At 43.4% G+C, this 13,289-nt stretch overlaps 1 protein-coding gene across 1 annotated transcript; it reads right to left on the bottom strand.

Annotated features, from left to right (window-relative positions):
• Nucleotides 1–4,006: 4,006 nt before the first annotated feature.
• Nucleotides 4,007–12,144, bottom strand: LOC109635216 (YTH domain-containing family protein 1-like). Its single transcript, XM_020096241.2, has 6 exons — nucleotides 11,705–12,144; nucleotides 10,977–11,001; nucleotides 9,079–9,158; nucleotides 7,020–8,657; nucleotides 6,800–6,844; nucleotides 4,007–6,573 (listed from the first exon to the last, which is right to left on the bottom strand). The coding sequence occupies exons 1-6, from the start codon at nucleotides 11,729–11,731 to the stop codon at nucleotides 6,547–6,549; spliced, it is 1,842 nt and encodes a 613-aa protein (XP_019951800.1). The 5' UTR covers nucleotides 11,732–12,144; the 3' UTR covers nucleotides 4,007–6,546.
• Between the last annotated feature and the right edge of the window lie 1,145 nt (nucleotides 12,145–13,289).

Below are 13,289 nucleotides of genomic sequence, written 5' to 3'. Positions count from 1 at the left end.
AGTCTGCCCAGTGCATGCATGCATGACGCGCTGCAGAAAGTCAGGCCGGTGGTTTCAAGGACATTTGGGGCTGATGAGGATTTGGTTTTAATGGGGGGAGGTGAGGAGGGAGGGAGAAAGAGAGAGAGAGAGGGGTGGGGGGGTGCTTGGGCCCCGGGCCATGACGTCATTGTGCGCCCATGTAATCCTCTTGCGCTGAAGCCCAATCAGCGGAGACTCACAATTGTCTAGGATGGGAAGAGAGGGGCGCTCTAATCCGGGAGACAGTGGATCACACAGCCCGAAAGAGAGAGAGGAGCGAGAGAGGGGGGCACGCATCCAGGGCTGGATTGAGCCTGAAATGGGTCAGATTAAAAAGACACGAAGATAAAGGAACCGACTGACTCTTGTTGGAGAGAGAGAGGACCTTCCTGAAGACAAAGAAAACGCTCCCCCCCACGCTCCACCTCAAACACGTGAAATTCAGCCTCCCGACTCCGCCGGCTTTAGGGATGCGCTAGAGAGCTGTGTGGCGCATAGAGGAGCGACTCGCTGTTTTCTACACGCACAGTAGTTGAATTTAAAGACTAGGATTGTGTAGTGTGTCAGCTGCATGAGAGGAGAGAGGAGGCATCGCGCGTTTTGTCCGAGGGCGTTGATCGTGGACAAGTCGGGGAACTGCATTCAAGCCAAGTTGAACGGAACATACAGTACTCTTCGCAGTGGGATGTATGCCTTCAAACAAATAGCCGCGTGATGTGCTGCCAACGTTGTTTTCTCCTGTTTTCCACTCTTGCCTTTGTGTGTTGGGGTTCAGGCCGTAATTCGAGTGGTTTTGCGGGAGGACAAAGCGAGAGAGCCCGTGTATAGCTTCAGTTGTCATTCTGTGCGAGGTAACGTGCCAAGAGATGCGTAAAGACGCAGATCCACAGAATCTCAGGGTAGATGTGTTTGCAGGTGCTTTGTCGATAACAACGTTTTTTCCAGCTGTAAGCTTTGCCTCACACCCTCTGGTGATGGGCTGGGAGCTGATGGGGGTTCGTGTAGAGCTGTGGCGCAGTGGTATCAATATTTCTTTGCGTGGAGTCCGAAGAGGCGCAGGATGAGAGGAATGTGGCCGCGCGCATTATTGCTGGTGCTTTAGATTTGAGTGTCTACATGAGCGTGTGCGCGGGCGTGATTGTGTTGCAAAATCGGCTTTAGACTATCGTGTGTGTGTGTGTGTGTGTGTGCGTGCGTGTGTCCGAGCGCGCGCACGGAACCGGGAGCTGTAGCTACTTAAATCGCAGTCTTGCATCCTCCTTGGCGGCAGATGCTGGGGTTTAAGTCAGACAGGGTCAGAGGCTGCGGGCTCCCGTCAGCAGCAGGCTGAAGAGGAAGGCGACGTTTTTAAAGGGTTGTCACTCTGCGTGTTCACAGCGGACCTTGATTTAATGTCCATACAATTAAGGCACGCGGTGAATGCCAAGAGAGGAATCTGCACAGCATCACATCTTGTTCTCTGCGTTATGTCCCCTGCAGGCCGCAGGCTCCGGTTCACCACTGTGGCCCTTCATGCTCCAGGAGCGGGGCCTGGCTGCAAACCACAGCTGCAGGATTCAAGCTGACTGCTGTACATGTCACTCAACTGCGCGTGCTCAATCGCACGCATGTGAACGCGCGCCCTGCTTGTGCGTCTCTATCTGTGTGTGTGTGTGTGTGTGTGTTCTTGTGTGGGTGCAATGCGCACTTTAATAGGCTCTGGAATTAGGTTAGCAACGTTAACTTTTAAATCAGAGCTTTAGTCCACAGTTTCTGTCCCAAATGTCTGAGTCATCCAAAACAGAAGAAGAAGAAAAAGACGCAGGTTTACGTAAAGAGTTGGACTTTCTCCAAGTGAGGTCACTGACCGTCCTCTGGCTTCGACACAAACATGTAGAGGAAACATCTAAGTCCATGGAAGCCTGTTTATTACCGCATCTTAAGTTTATTTTTTTCATTTTGGACCTGGCTAAAGGTTTGCATCATTTTGTAAAGTGTGTTTGGATCTCGTCTGATAAATGAATCAGTTTATCGTCAGGTTAAAGATCTGTAAGCTTTCAAATCTGTGATATATACATTATGAAAATTGTATTAGTAATAATAATTTATATTTATCGAGAAAATGTATCCAAACAGATGCGATTAGAGGCCAATGGATCTGACGCACCGGACACAAATCCTGCCTACAAATGAAAGTGTGTCCGATAATATAAACACCAGCCGCTGTCATTGGTTTCAAGCTAAATCTCTTCAGGAGGTGGGGTGACACACTACTCTGTTCCACTCGTATTGTGACAGCTTGTAATGTTTCACCATCATCATCAATCATCATTGAGGCTGTGTGGGCTTCAGCTTCAGTTGAATTTAGTCTATAATGTATAATTCCATATGAAGGTCTGGTCCAGCAAACCTTCACAGTGGGGATCAGACCTCAGGCCCACAGGATGAGGAGCTGTGGAGGGACATGATCTGACGATGTCTGCAGGGTTTAGTCGGATGGAGTCAACATATAGAAATGTACGTGATTCAACGCCACCTATAGGCGTCCTTCCGCCAATGCATGGTTGACGTTGGAGCCCACTACAGGTCGAGGGTTTTTTATATAAAGATAAACTACAATAAAAATATTAACTATCAGCTACATTAGCTTTCACTCTACAATAGTATTAAATTCAACAGAATTTGTATCTAACCACATAGTCTATTAGGTTTTAACCTCACTGGACATATTCATGGAGACAAATTAAATTTATCTCAGAGGAAATATGTTTTTAAAAGAGGATCTTCGACACATATTTTTGATTAAATAAGGGACAAAAGAAAAATGTAGCAAAGGCTGTTTCTGTCTCCCACATTGGTGACTTAAATGTTCCAAAATGATTCAGGTTATTCAATACTTGCTATCATATTTGAATGATAGGGTTCTTTATTGCAGGGGGTCACTGCACCTATATATAAAAACAAAGTCTCTGTTCGACCAATAATTTGAGCATGAGGTCAAATAAATAACCTTATTGTGGGTATTGTGTGGCGTCAGTCCTATTCTGTGGGAATGTTATACAGGCTGCTTCACTGAGTTAGGTTAATACTATGGGTCTGTAGTGCAGGGAGCCTAAATGTGACATTGCTTGCTTATGTTATGTCTCAGTTGGATGCATCCTTTGTAATGATGTGACATCAAATAAAGCCTGAGGTGCTCTGACTTTTCTGCTTGTTCTTGTGTTATTTTAAGAGGAACTGTACATTGCTGCCATGAAAGCAGTCTTTACAGAAATACATCAGATTTTTTTTAATGGACCTGCTCTGCTAATCTGAAGATGGTTCTTCAGGAATCCTTATCGGAATTTAATGTTATGACAATTAACAGTGGTATACTTCAAACACAAGAAAATCTCTGTGTCCATTTGATCACTTACAGCGTGTTTACTCAAGACTGAGCTCGTTCCTTGACTGTGTGACTGAAAACGTTCCACCAGCACTTCCTCCAGCTGAGATCAGCACCACGGAGAGCTCCTGTCGAGAAAAGGAGAACAAATCTTCTGATAAATGAGGAACAAACGTATTTAGCTGTAAAGCTGAGTTAGGTCAACTCAGGCTATAGAACTGGATTATCAAAATTAGTGTTTTGGAAATATATATACATGGATTTAACACTAAGCTTCTGTCTTTAAAATTCCAAAGTTAAATTAGCCTCTAAAATGTCAAATATTCTATTTAAATTTTGTTTAAATACCATTAACGTTTATCCTGGGGTACAGCACTTCCATCTGTTAACATTCTGTAGATGACCTCTTGAGCCTGTGGAAACAGAGGCGTGCTTTGAAGAGAGATTTTACAGGCAGGTGTAACACCATAATGAAATAAGACAACACAAAAACAGTTCCAGCCTGGAAAACCTTTCAGTGACATTTAAGAGCTGTGGCTGCCCCTCAGAGCGTCCTCTCTGTAGAAGGTCAATACAGGAGACTCTTTACTTACTGGACAATTCACGAGAGCAAACACAAAGTAATTTCGTAATGGACAGTTTATTAAGGCTCGATTTCTTCTAGAAAGAAAAACCAAGATAGCTCTTTTGAACAAGTTATTATGCCACTACAACTGTGGTCTATAAGATAATCAATGTTTAATATTTCATGTCATTAATCCTTTTGTAGTGTTGAGACATACTTTGATGGCTAGTCTGACATCCCGTCTATTGCAGCAAACCTCTTCTGACAGTTACCATTCACGTGCACAAAAAGCCCTGTACAATCATCACAACCAGCTCATGCTTCCTGAGGCAAAGACGGCGGTGGACTGCGATATCGGTGGCATCCTTTTAGCTTCTCACCTCCCCCCGACTCTATGCCGAATGGAGAGAGCAGGTGTTGGTGAAGGCAGACACGTGAAGGGCATTCACCGTATTGCTTGGATCAACCTAGCTATTGATTAGAGCAGGTAAAAAAGATAAAGAGATGAAGAGGGAAGGTTCCTGTCAGGTCTGTTACTCTACATTACAGGAGGGGGAACCACTTGGCCATGTAAAAAAACACAACACAGCTTCACACATCCCGAAATACGTCCGTGAAGCAAACAGTTTTGCAAAATGCAGTTTCCTGCCATCTCAAAGTAATTAAGGGGTAAACTCACAGGATCAAGATGGATCATACAGCACACACACTGTCTGACATAATCTGAAAAGACCAAACAGCTTCATGTGTATGAGTCCAGGCCACATTATATGAACAGGTGCAACTGTCATTACGGTTTTAACTGAAATATTTCAAACAAAAGATGTGAAATATTTGGATCAAAATAACTGATTTGGTTTTGGAATCTACATCAGATTTCAACTTGGAAAATTAATAAAACAAAAAGTGGCAAAACAAAAAAGATCCCTCTATTTGAAAAAGAAATCCACGTCTTATTCCTCTCTGCAACATGGGGACCTCGCAATCCACAAAATACTAAAGTAACGATCAAACTAATCACAAGATAATCTGCTGATCTCAAATGCTCATTAACTAATAAACTGTCCTCTGGCTTTGAATGCCCTGAAATGACAGAAACGAGAACAGGGGGGGACACCGTCCTGACTCCACAACATTAACACTCACCTACTCGTTTCCAGCAGACCTACTATATTGCAGCTTGCCATGCATGGCACACACATCTATTAGTGACTTTTGTTCTTTTAACTTTTATCTTTTTTACCATGAACATACCTGAAAGTACTTTACCGTTTCATAATTAATGGATTCAGTCTACAACAAACAAATTTTTTTTGCAACAACCAAAAAACACACAGAAACCACATTTCATTCTTATTTTTTTCTTACTTGATAGTAAATCAGTTACATTAATTTTTAGGTTATACATTTTTAGGCTTTCTCCATGAATATATAGGCTCCTACGTTAAAGCTTAGCATTACGACCAACATGATAGACTTAGCAAAACCAAATTCAAGGAAAACGAAAAACAAAAAAACAGAGGATTAAGACAGAATGATGGTGAATGGACAAATAGGTGAACCCTCCCCCCATTTTGTGGAACAAAAATGCAAAAGCGACAATTCATTTTGAACTGATTATAAAACAATTTAAAATGGTGGATGCGACAGTTCTCTCAGACTGGGTTGCGTACACAAGCAGAATCTCCTGATGAAACATACAAAAGACCCCTTTAAGACAAACAACAAAACGAAAGCAAAGCAGAGGGTTTGTGAAGGATGTCAATAGTACAATTTTTGATTTAAATGGTGAGAGTTCTGGTTGTGGAGGAAACATCCGTTATTTCTTTCCCAGAGGCCTTTGCAATTCCTCCTCTGAAATGTCTCGAGTCCCGTGTGACTTCACACTATCCCTGATTTCTCCAGCAGTGTCACTGTTTTGAGCAGTTCTTTTGAGAAGTCACCAATAATTAGAAAAAAAAAACATTAAGGCTCCAGAAAACAGCTTTCTGAAATGAAAATTGTCAGTAGTAAGCCAAAAAATAGAGATTTTGTCAATCTGAATGAAAAATAGATAAATCATTGAAGTTTTAATATCGCACAGTTCCAAGTCCGACATTGCCTTTGGGATCCTCCAACCCTGTTGGCACAGTTAAAACTCTGAAGCATGGCAATGTTGCCCCCACATGGACAAATAGGGGCAGGACACGTCCGTTCCTGATTGTACTGAAATATAAAGTGGCAGATTTTTTTTCTCCATGGTGCAGTCAAACCCTGATTCAATTGGAAAGAGGAGGGGGTGGGAGCAGGAGAGAGAAAACCAGTCTGGTGGTGAGAGAAGAGTACGAGCTTGAACGGGAAGAAAAATATTTAAAAAGAAAAAAAGCTGAACTAAAGAGTGTGGTGGTGGCTTGGTAATACATTAAATCAGCTTGTTATCCCTGCACAAGAAGTGGGTGGTGTATGGGGCAAAAAAGCACAAGTCTCAACAATGGCAGAGATTCACCAGGATTAAATAGGAAAAAAAATGAAGGGCTTGGTTGCATTTTCATATTCTTCTGTCTCTTAAATCAAAAGTCCTAGTGTAACTGTTGATCAAGCCAAGGATAAATGTCCTCTATTGTTTATTCCTGTTTTGGCGCTCCTGTTGGGAAAGAAAAAAATATATAATTAGATATAGCAACCGATAACATCACAGTAAACTGTAGTACATTTTGAATGTATCTATATAAAGCAGTGATTAAATATCAGATTATCTAAATGTTCATCTACACTGCACTAAAAAACCCAATTGAGAGTAATAAGTGACTTTCAGAAAGAAAGAAAATATTGCTGTTTAAATGACACCAACAAGTATGACAGTTCTTTACCTGATCCAACCGAGAGCGGTTCTGTATCTGAGGAGGTTCATAAGTCTGTCAAAAGAAGCAAGAGGAAACAGACAAGAAGTAAAATTAGTTTCACAAATGACAGACAAATCAACAGTCAGTCAAGAGAAGAATACAGAAAACAATTACCTACAGATAAACTGATTCCACTCAAGGTGCCAAAGACATGATTCTGGTGTAACAGTGAGGTGATTTTACCCACCTTACGCACCTCCTCCTCTTCTTCCTGCCTCTTCTCATAATGGGAGAAGTCATCAAAGATGGAGGTGGTGTGTTTGTAGGTAGCGATGATCTTGAGCACCTGCTTGGCCTTCTCCAGAGGGACCTCCTGGGTGTCGCGTGAGTTGGTCACTGGCTTGTTGTCGTTGTTCTCCAGGCGGATGTGGCGCAGCTGGCTATTAGGCACATCCTTAACAAACAACCAGTCAACGTCAAATTTGCCCTTCCACTTGTCCTGTGCCCAAACACCAGCACTGGTGCCATAGTCCACTGGTGAACGCATCTCTGCCACACCGCAGAAATGACCACTGCCGTTGACACTGAACAGCAGGTACACAGGACCTTTACCATTCATGGCCCGGAAGGCTGAGTCCAGCCGCTTGTTGCCATGCTCCGTGCTGCACCAGATCGAGTACTTGATGGAGCGATGTATATCGTCCTCAGAGTAGCTCTTAATGATGAAAACACGACCATTCTTCAGGTTCCATTCAAATTCCTTGGGATTGTAGCTGTGAGAGGCACGCAGCTTATCCAGCACCGGATGAGACTCCGCACCAGGTCCCTGGCTGGCAGAAGTCTGGGGGCCACTGTTCCCACCACAAACCACACCCATCATACCACTACCATCTAGACAGGGGCCCCCTTGCCCATAACCTTGGTTACGGTTACGTGGGGCAACCCAGCGGGTCTGGGGTTGTGGGGGCTGGGTATGGTTTTGGTAGGGCTGAGGTGGAGGTTGATGGTGCTGATGATGGGGGGGCTGTAAGGCCATAGGCTGCATCTGGGGCTGCACCATTGACTGGGGAGGGGGCTGCATGGGTCCTTGCTGCATGGCGGCTTGAGGAGGCATACCATGAGGCAGGCCAAGAGGCTGCTGCTGCTGCATTGGAGCTGTGGCTACTTTAGTCACTGGGCCCTTGTCCCAGGTCCCAATGTTCATGTTGTGTTTGATGGGTGGCGGAGGCAGAGCTCCCCCTAGATTGGGCATCCCTGGCTTTACCTTAGATTTCAGCTGCTGCATTTTGGCAGGCTTGCTGGCAATGGCCGCCCAGGAGGTGGGTTTGGGTGGGGGCATGCCAATAGGTGTGGCTCCATTTCCTGTGGCCACTGCAGGTCCACCAATCACAGATCCTACAGCCTTGATGCCTGACCCCTGGCCTGTAACATCCCCTCCGATCTTCAGGCCAACCATACCCTGCTCCAGGCTGTTCATACCAGGGGCTTTGTTGAGGGTGTCACTGTGAAAGCCCGTCTGACCATCAGGCACCAAGGTACCCCCCAGAGAGCTGGGAGGATAGCTATAGCTGCCACCATAAGCTGAACTTTGAGTCTGCTGGCCCTGGGAGCCACTTGTGCCCCAAGCAGAGAAGGCAGGATTTTCAGGGAAAAAGTTAAACCTGTGGGGGTAGATGCTGCTTCCCAGGCCCCCCGGCTGGCCAAACACTGTGTCCGGCATGAAATGATGGTCTCCATTACTTAAGGCTCCGTAAGGGGTGAGGTATGGAATAGGCGGGTCCCCTCCTGTGGACCAGGGAGCCTCACTGAGGGGGTACGGAAATCCAATGGAGGGGGCGTAGTAGCTGGACAGGTAGGGGTCGGTGATGGACTGGTAGCTGTTGTTCTGGACGAATGAAAGTGAGCAGAATCACAAAATCAGTAATTGCCTTACACTTTGATTTAAAACATCTCAATAAATTAATTAACTTTATATCAAATATCTTTATCAACAGTTTGAAAATCAATGATTGATTTACTTATTGTAGAAATATACAATAATTTAACTCAATGCTATCCGAAATACAATACAATACATTCTAATCACTAATCAGATCATGTTATAGTTCTACATATGTGTGCTGTCCATTTAAAGGTTTCTGTTCTACACATTACAGGAGTTTCGTCTCGTTTAATGCTCAACAACACATTTCAGTCTTTATTCTAACAGTGCACAGTTATACATCAAGACAGAAAATACCTTTATAAATAATGTGGTATTGATTTTAACTATGTGTTATTTCATAACTCAGCAGATGGAGTCTTACCTGAGTTGATTGACCAGTGAGGTAAGGCTCAAAGTCATTGTCATGGACAGTCTCCTTCTGATGCAGTGAACCATTTTGCACTGCAACAAAATACAAAATTAAAATTTTAAACATGCATTATCTGCCTGGCCGCAAAGTATACAGTCCATAGAAATCCAATATATATACGTATAATTGAAATATTTCCCGGTGAAATGCAGTGTCACACACGTAGAAGATAAAGATAAAGAAGTCAAGAGAGTTTGTGGTGATAAGAGCTGATGACGGTGTCGGGTGCTTGAAACAAAATCATGTGATCTCCAAAGCGGAGTCAATACGCCACTTCCTGTGTCTGCCTGCTGTATCCGGCTGCTCCACCTCTCACTTGAATAACACAAAGGATTTTTTGCTGTTGTGAACGCATCTAAGATAAGATCGACTTTATTCATCCCAAACTGGGGAAATTTCAATTGTACAGAGAACTGTAGAGAGAACCTCCTGCTGTGTTGTTCATGTGTGAAAGGCAAACTCTGGGTAAACTCCGTAGCCAATTCTCTGGAATTTTCATGACTTAGAAATGACTAAGGTGTCACTCCACCCTCTAAACCAACTACAGTAAATCAAAGACGACATGAACATCATAAAAAATACAATTATGAGGCCATAACAAAACAGTTGCCAGGACTAATTGTACTGAGTAACTGACTCCCAGCTGATGTTTAGAGTATGAAGCATTAATAGTGAATTTAAACTTGTGTAGTTTGATTCTTCACATAGAAAAGTGACTGTGGTCAGATTGAAAGCACTGCAGCTAAAATGATCAGTCAATAAATCCATTAGCTGATTAATGGATAAACCATTTTGATCGTCATTGACTTGTGGGTTGGGAAATTGCTGGTATATTTTCATTGCATTTCATAATTTTGATAATTTAGGGACCAAAAACCTTGTGAATCAATCAGGAAATAGTAAGTATTTCACAACTGTTTGCTGTGTGTGTTCCATACAGCCTCATGATTGCCAAAATGTATGACCCCAAGTCCTATTTTTGTCAAAATGACCTGAGGACACTGCTGTGCCAGTCTGCCATTCTCTTTACCAGGCCACTGATCAGTTTGACTAATCAGGTTAAATTATCTGATTCAATTGAAATATCCTTGCTACAGCACATGGACAGTAGCAAGGTGGACTGTGCTGCAAGTGTGAGTTTTCTGACATTCTACCAAAACTCAAGCTGACCACGAACTCCACTCTCTGTGAAATAGCAATTACAGACATTTTAAAGACATCTTTCAGAGCTATGTGCGTCTTTGCTTTGTACTCAAAAGTCCGATTTGGATGGAATATTGCTACAAATTATAACTGTGGATGCCAGTCCTTCAGAGACTACATACACCACCATTGTGCAGGGAAAAAGCTGCAGGGGAAAAAAATGCTTACACAACATTATATCCTCTCATCATGGATACTGTCAATTGACAAAGAAACTGAAAAGAGTGCGTTCCCCAAGATTGGAGGTTTGTGATAATGAGAGGTTTGTGAAATTAACCTGCCCTTTTAATAACATGGCGGATGCTCTACTTCAATGTCTCTGCAAACATTATTATTTCCACTCGTGTCCTGGCTCAATACTGTGCTCGGTATTCACACTAGACATCTAGAGAACATATTCATCATTATTTCATGAAAGATGTTTCCTCCCAAAAATGGATGTTGATGAAAGAAAAATGAACGTGAGAAGAAAAGCCACACCATATATATATATACAAAGCATAATGTAGTGTAAAAGAGTTGTGTGACACAGGCAGTGTGTGAGTGTATGATGGGCTGGTGTATTTAGAGGGAAATAAACTGTAGGCCCAGAGTAGAGATCCAAACTAAATGATGTGGAGTAGATGTCCAGTGATGCCTCCACTCACCTTTAGAAGCTTGTCCTTTTGATCTCTGCATCCAGGTTGGAACATGGAAAGAAGAAGACACATGGAGGACATGGTTTGAGATTTCACACACACACACAGGTTGCCACAGAGCAGCTTCACATGTTGTCTACACACTTTCTGATGAGTGAGTGGCAAAGCAAAACATTCAGGTAACGTTACTCTGCAGTAAAACTACAATACCAGCTGGCTGCAGGTTATTTAGAGTATTACATGATAAGATGTACAACTGTGATACAACTGACGCCCCCCACCCCTTTAAACGGCGTTAATTGCGTTAACACATCTTGTAATAAAGTTAAAAACAACATCCTGTGGAATATCAAGCAGGTATATGAGGCATCTTCCATTAAAAGTTGTGACTGACAGAGTAGGCTAGCTTCAGCTTCCAGTCGTTAGCTATAGGTTTCACATATTCAGGAATAGAAGCTGTTCCTGCTAAAGTCGACGTAAATAATAAAATAGCGTCACACAAAGATGCATTCAACAGCATTTCAGTCAAATATAATGGTGTCGCTTTCCTTAAAGGTCCAGCAAAAGGTGAAGCCGTTTCCCCGGGAATGTGGCTAACTTGCTAGCTACAAGCACCGGCCAACGCTAGTAGCTAGTAGCTAGCACTTCCGAGGAATAGCCGTAGCCCAGTAAACCGTCAACGTTAGCGGGTAGCTTAGCTTTGCGAGCTCCCTTACAAGGCGCCGCGTCCTTCCTACCTGAGGGTCAATGCTTGTGGCAGACATAATTCATGAAGCAAGTCCCGGGATTCTCACAGAGCCTGAGCTTGTGACTGGATCTCGAGCCCCGTGATGTGTGGGGGGGGGAAAGCAACTTCCCAGCTCAAGTTAGCTCCGCGGCTAGTTGTGCGGCGTTTAGCGTGCTGCTAGCTCAGCTGTGTATGTTCCGCTGTGTGCACGTCTCCCAACTTCCACACTTCAAGTCTGTCGCCTCGGATTCTGTGTCCGAGAGCGGCCGAGGGGTCCTGGTGCAGGTGTTTTCGGGTTGGTGCGAAGGTCTCGGAGCTTTTTCGGATCTCGGTTCCACTTCGGTCCTCGCCTTTACTTTGTCTTTTCTCTTATTCCAGAGAGAGAAAACGTTAAAGCCCTGTACACTTCCCCAATGGCTGCTCCATCCGGGCTTCGAGCCGCTGCAGTTCACGTCGTTCCCTGCGGGGGTAAAAAGAGAGAGGGGGGGGGATGCGACCTTCCCATTAAAAAAACCCAAAAAAAAGCAAAACAGGTGACTGAAGCTACCGTCTGTGATTTGCATGATAACAACTCATATGCATTGATTAATGTGAGAAGTGGACTCACATGTGCACGGGCTCTGGGGATGTTTCCTGCAAACTCAGGGGCTGTGCACGGCGCCAGAGGGGCGATCAGCAGACTGTGTGGTTTTCTGCAGAGGGCCTCAGTGGATCTGATTCAGTTCTGCTCATGTGAGACTCACTGGAATGCAAAAACAAAGACAAGTGACATGAGGCAAAATCACTGATGTGTAATAATGCCTTCATTAAATCCCTCGTTGAGTCAGAACCACACTGCATCTTCAGGTGATGTTTATTTATGGGGTTTGAAAAATCTGACTGTTTTGAAAAGTGAGCGAGTGAGTGGTCAGGGTTTCAATCAATCTATCAATCACAGTTCATTTGTATGGTGTATTCACGAATTTGTCTCAGGGCTCAACAAGAAAATCTAACTTTAAAATCTGTAAACAGGAGAAAAAACATAGAAACCTCAGAGAGAGCCACATGTGAGGGTGTGAATGTATGTGGCTGAAATTTACCACTGCAGAGGATGTCATGATAATCGGAGGGTGACTGTACCAATGTGACAGGTCAGGTTGCAGTAAATACAGTAAATGAGTACTTAAGTATTGCATGTTACTTATTATTGCTTACTGATGCCAATTTTTGACTCCTGCAGCTGTAATGTTGCAAATGTCCCCATTGTGGGACTAATAAAGGATTATCTTCTCTTTACTTCTCTTTTCTGAAATAGCAAAAATTCGTACTCTCTTTCACCACCAGGAGGCTCCATGCACGAAGCATTTGAATATTGACAAATAATGTCGGGGTAATAATGATAATAATCTTTATTTATGTAGCACTTCTCAAAACATTGTGCTTCAATAAAAAAAACACAAGTAAAGGAAAAAACACAAAATTAACAAAAATCTACACTAAACATGTGACAGAAATTCAAGCATGACCTCCTAATACAATAATAAAAACTATAATCAGGCATAATCTCCTGCCAGAGGACTTTATAGGTATTGCCTTATTTCATTGTCCTTCTTGTA

The sequence above is a fragment of the Paralichthys olivaceus genome, chromosome 6 (assembly GCF_024713975.1).
Source record: "Paralichthys olivaceus isolate ysfri-2021 chromosome 6, ASM2471397v2, whole genome shotgun sequence".
Classification (NCBI taxonomy): domain Eukaryota; kingdom Metazoa; phylum Chordata; class Actinopteri; order Pleuronectiformes; family Paralichthyidae; genus Paralichthys; species Paralichthys olivaceus.
This window is presented reverse-complemented; position numbering and strand designations above follow the sequence as displayed.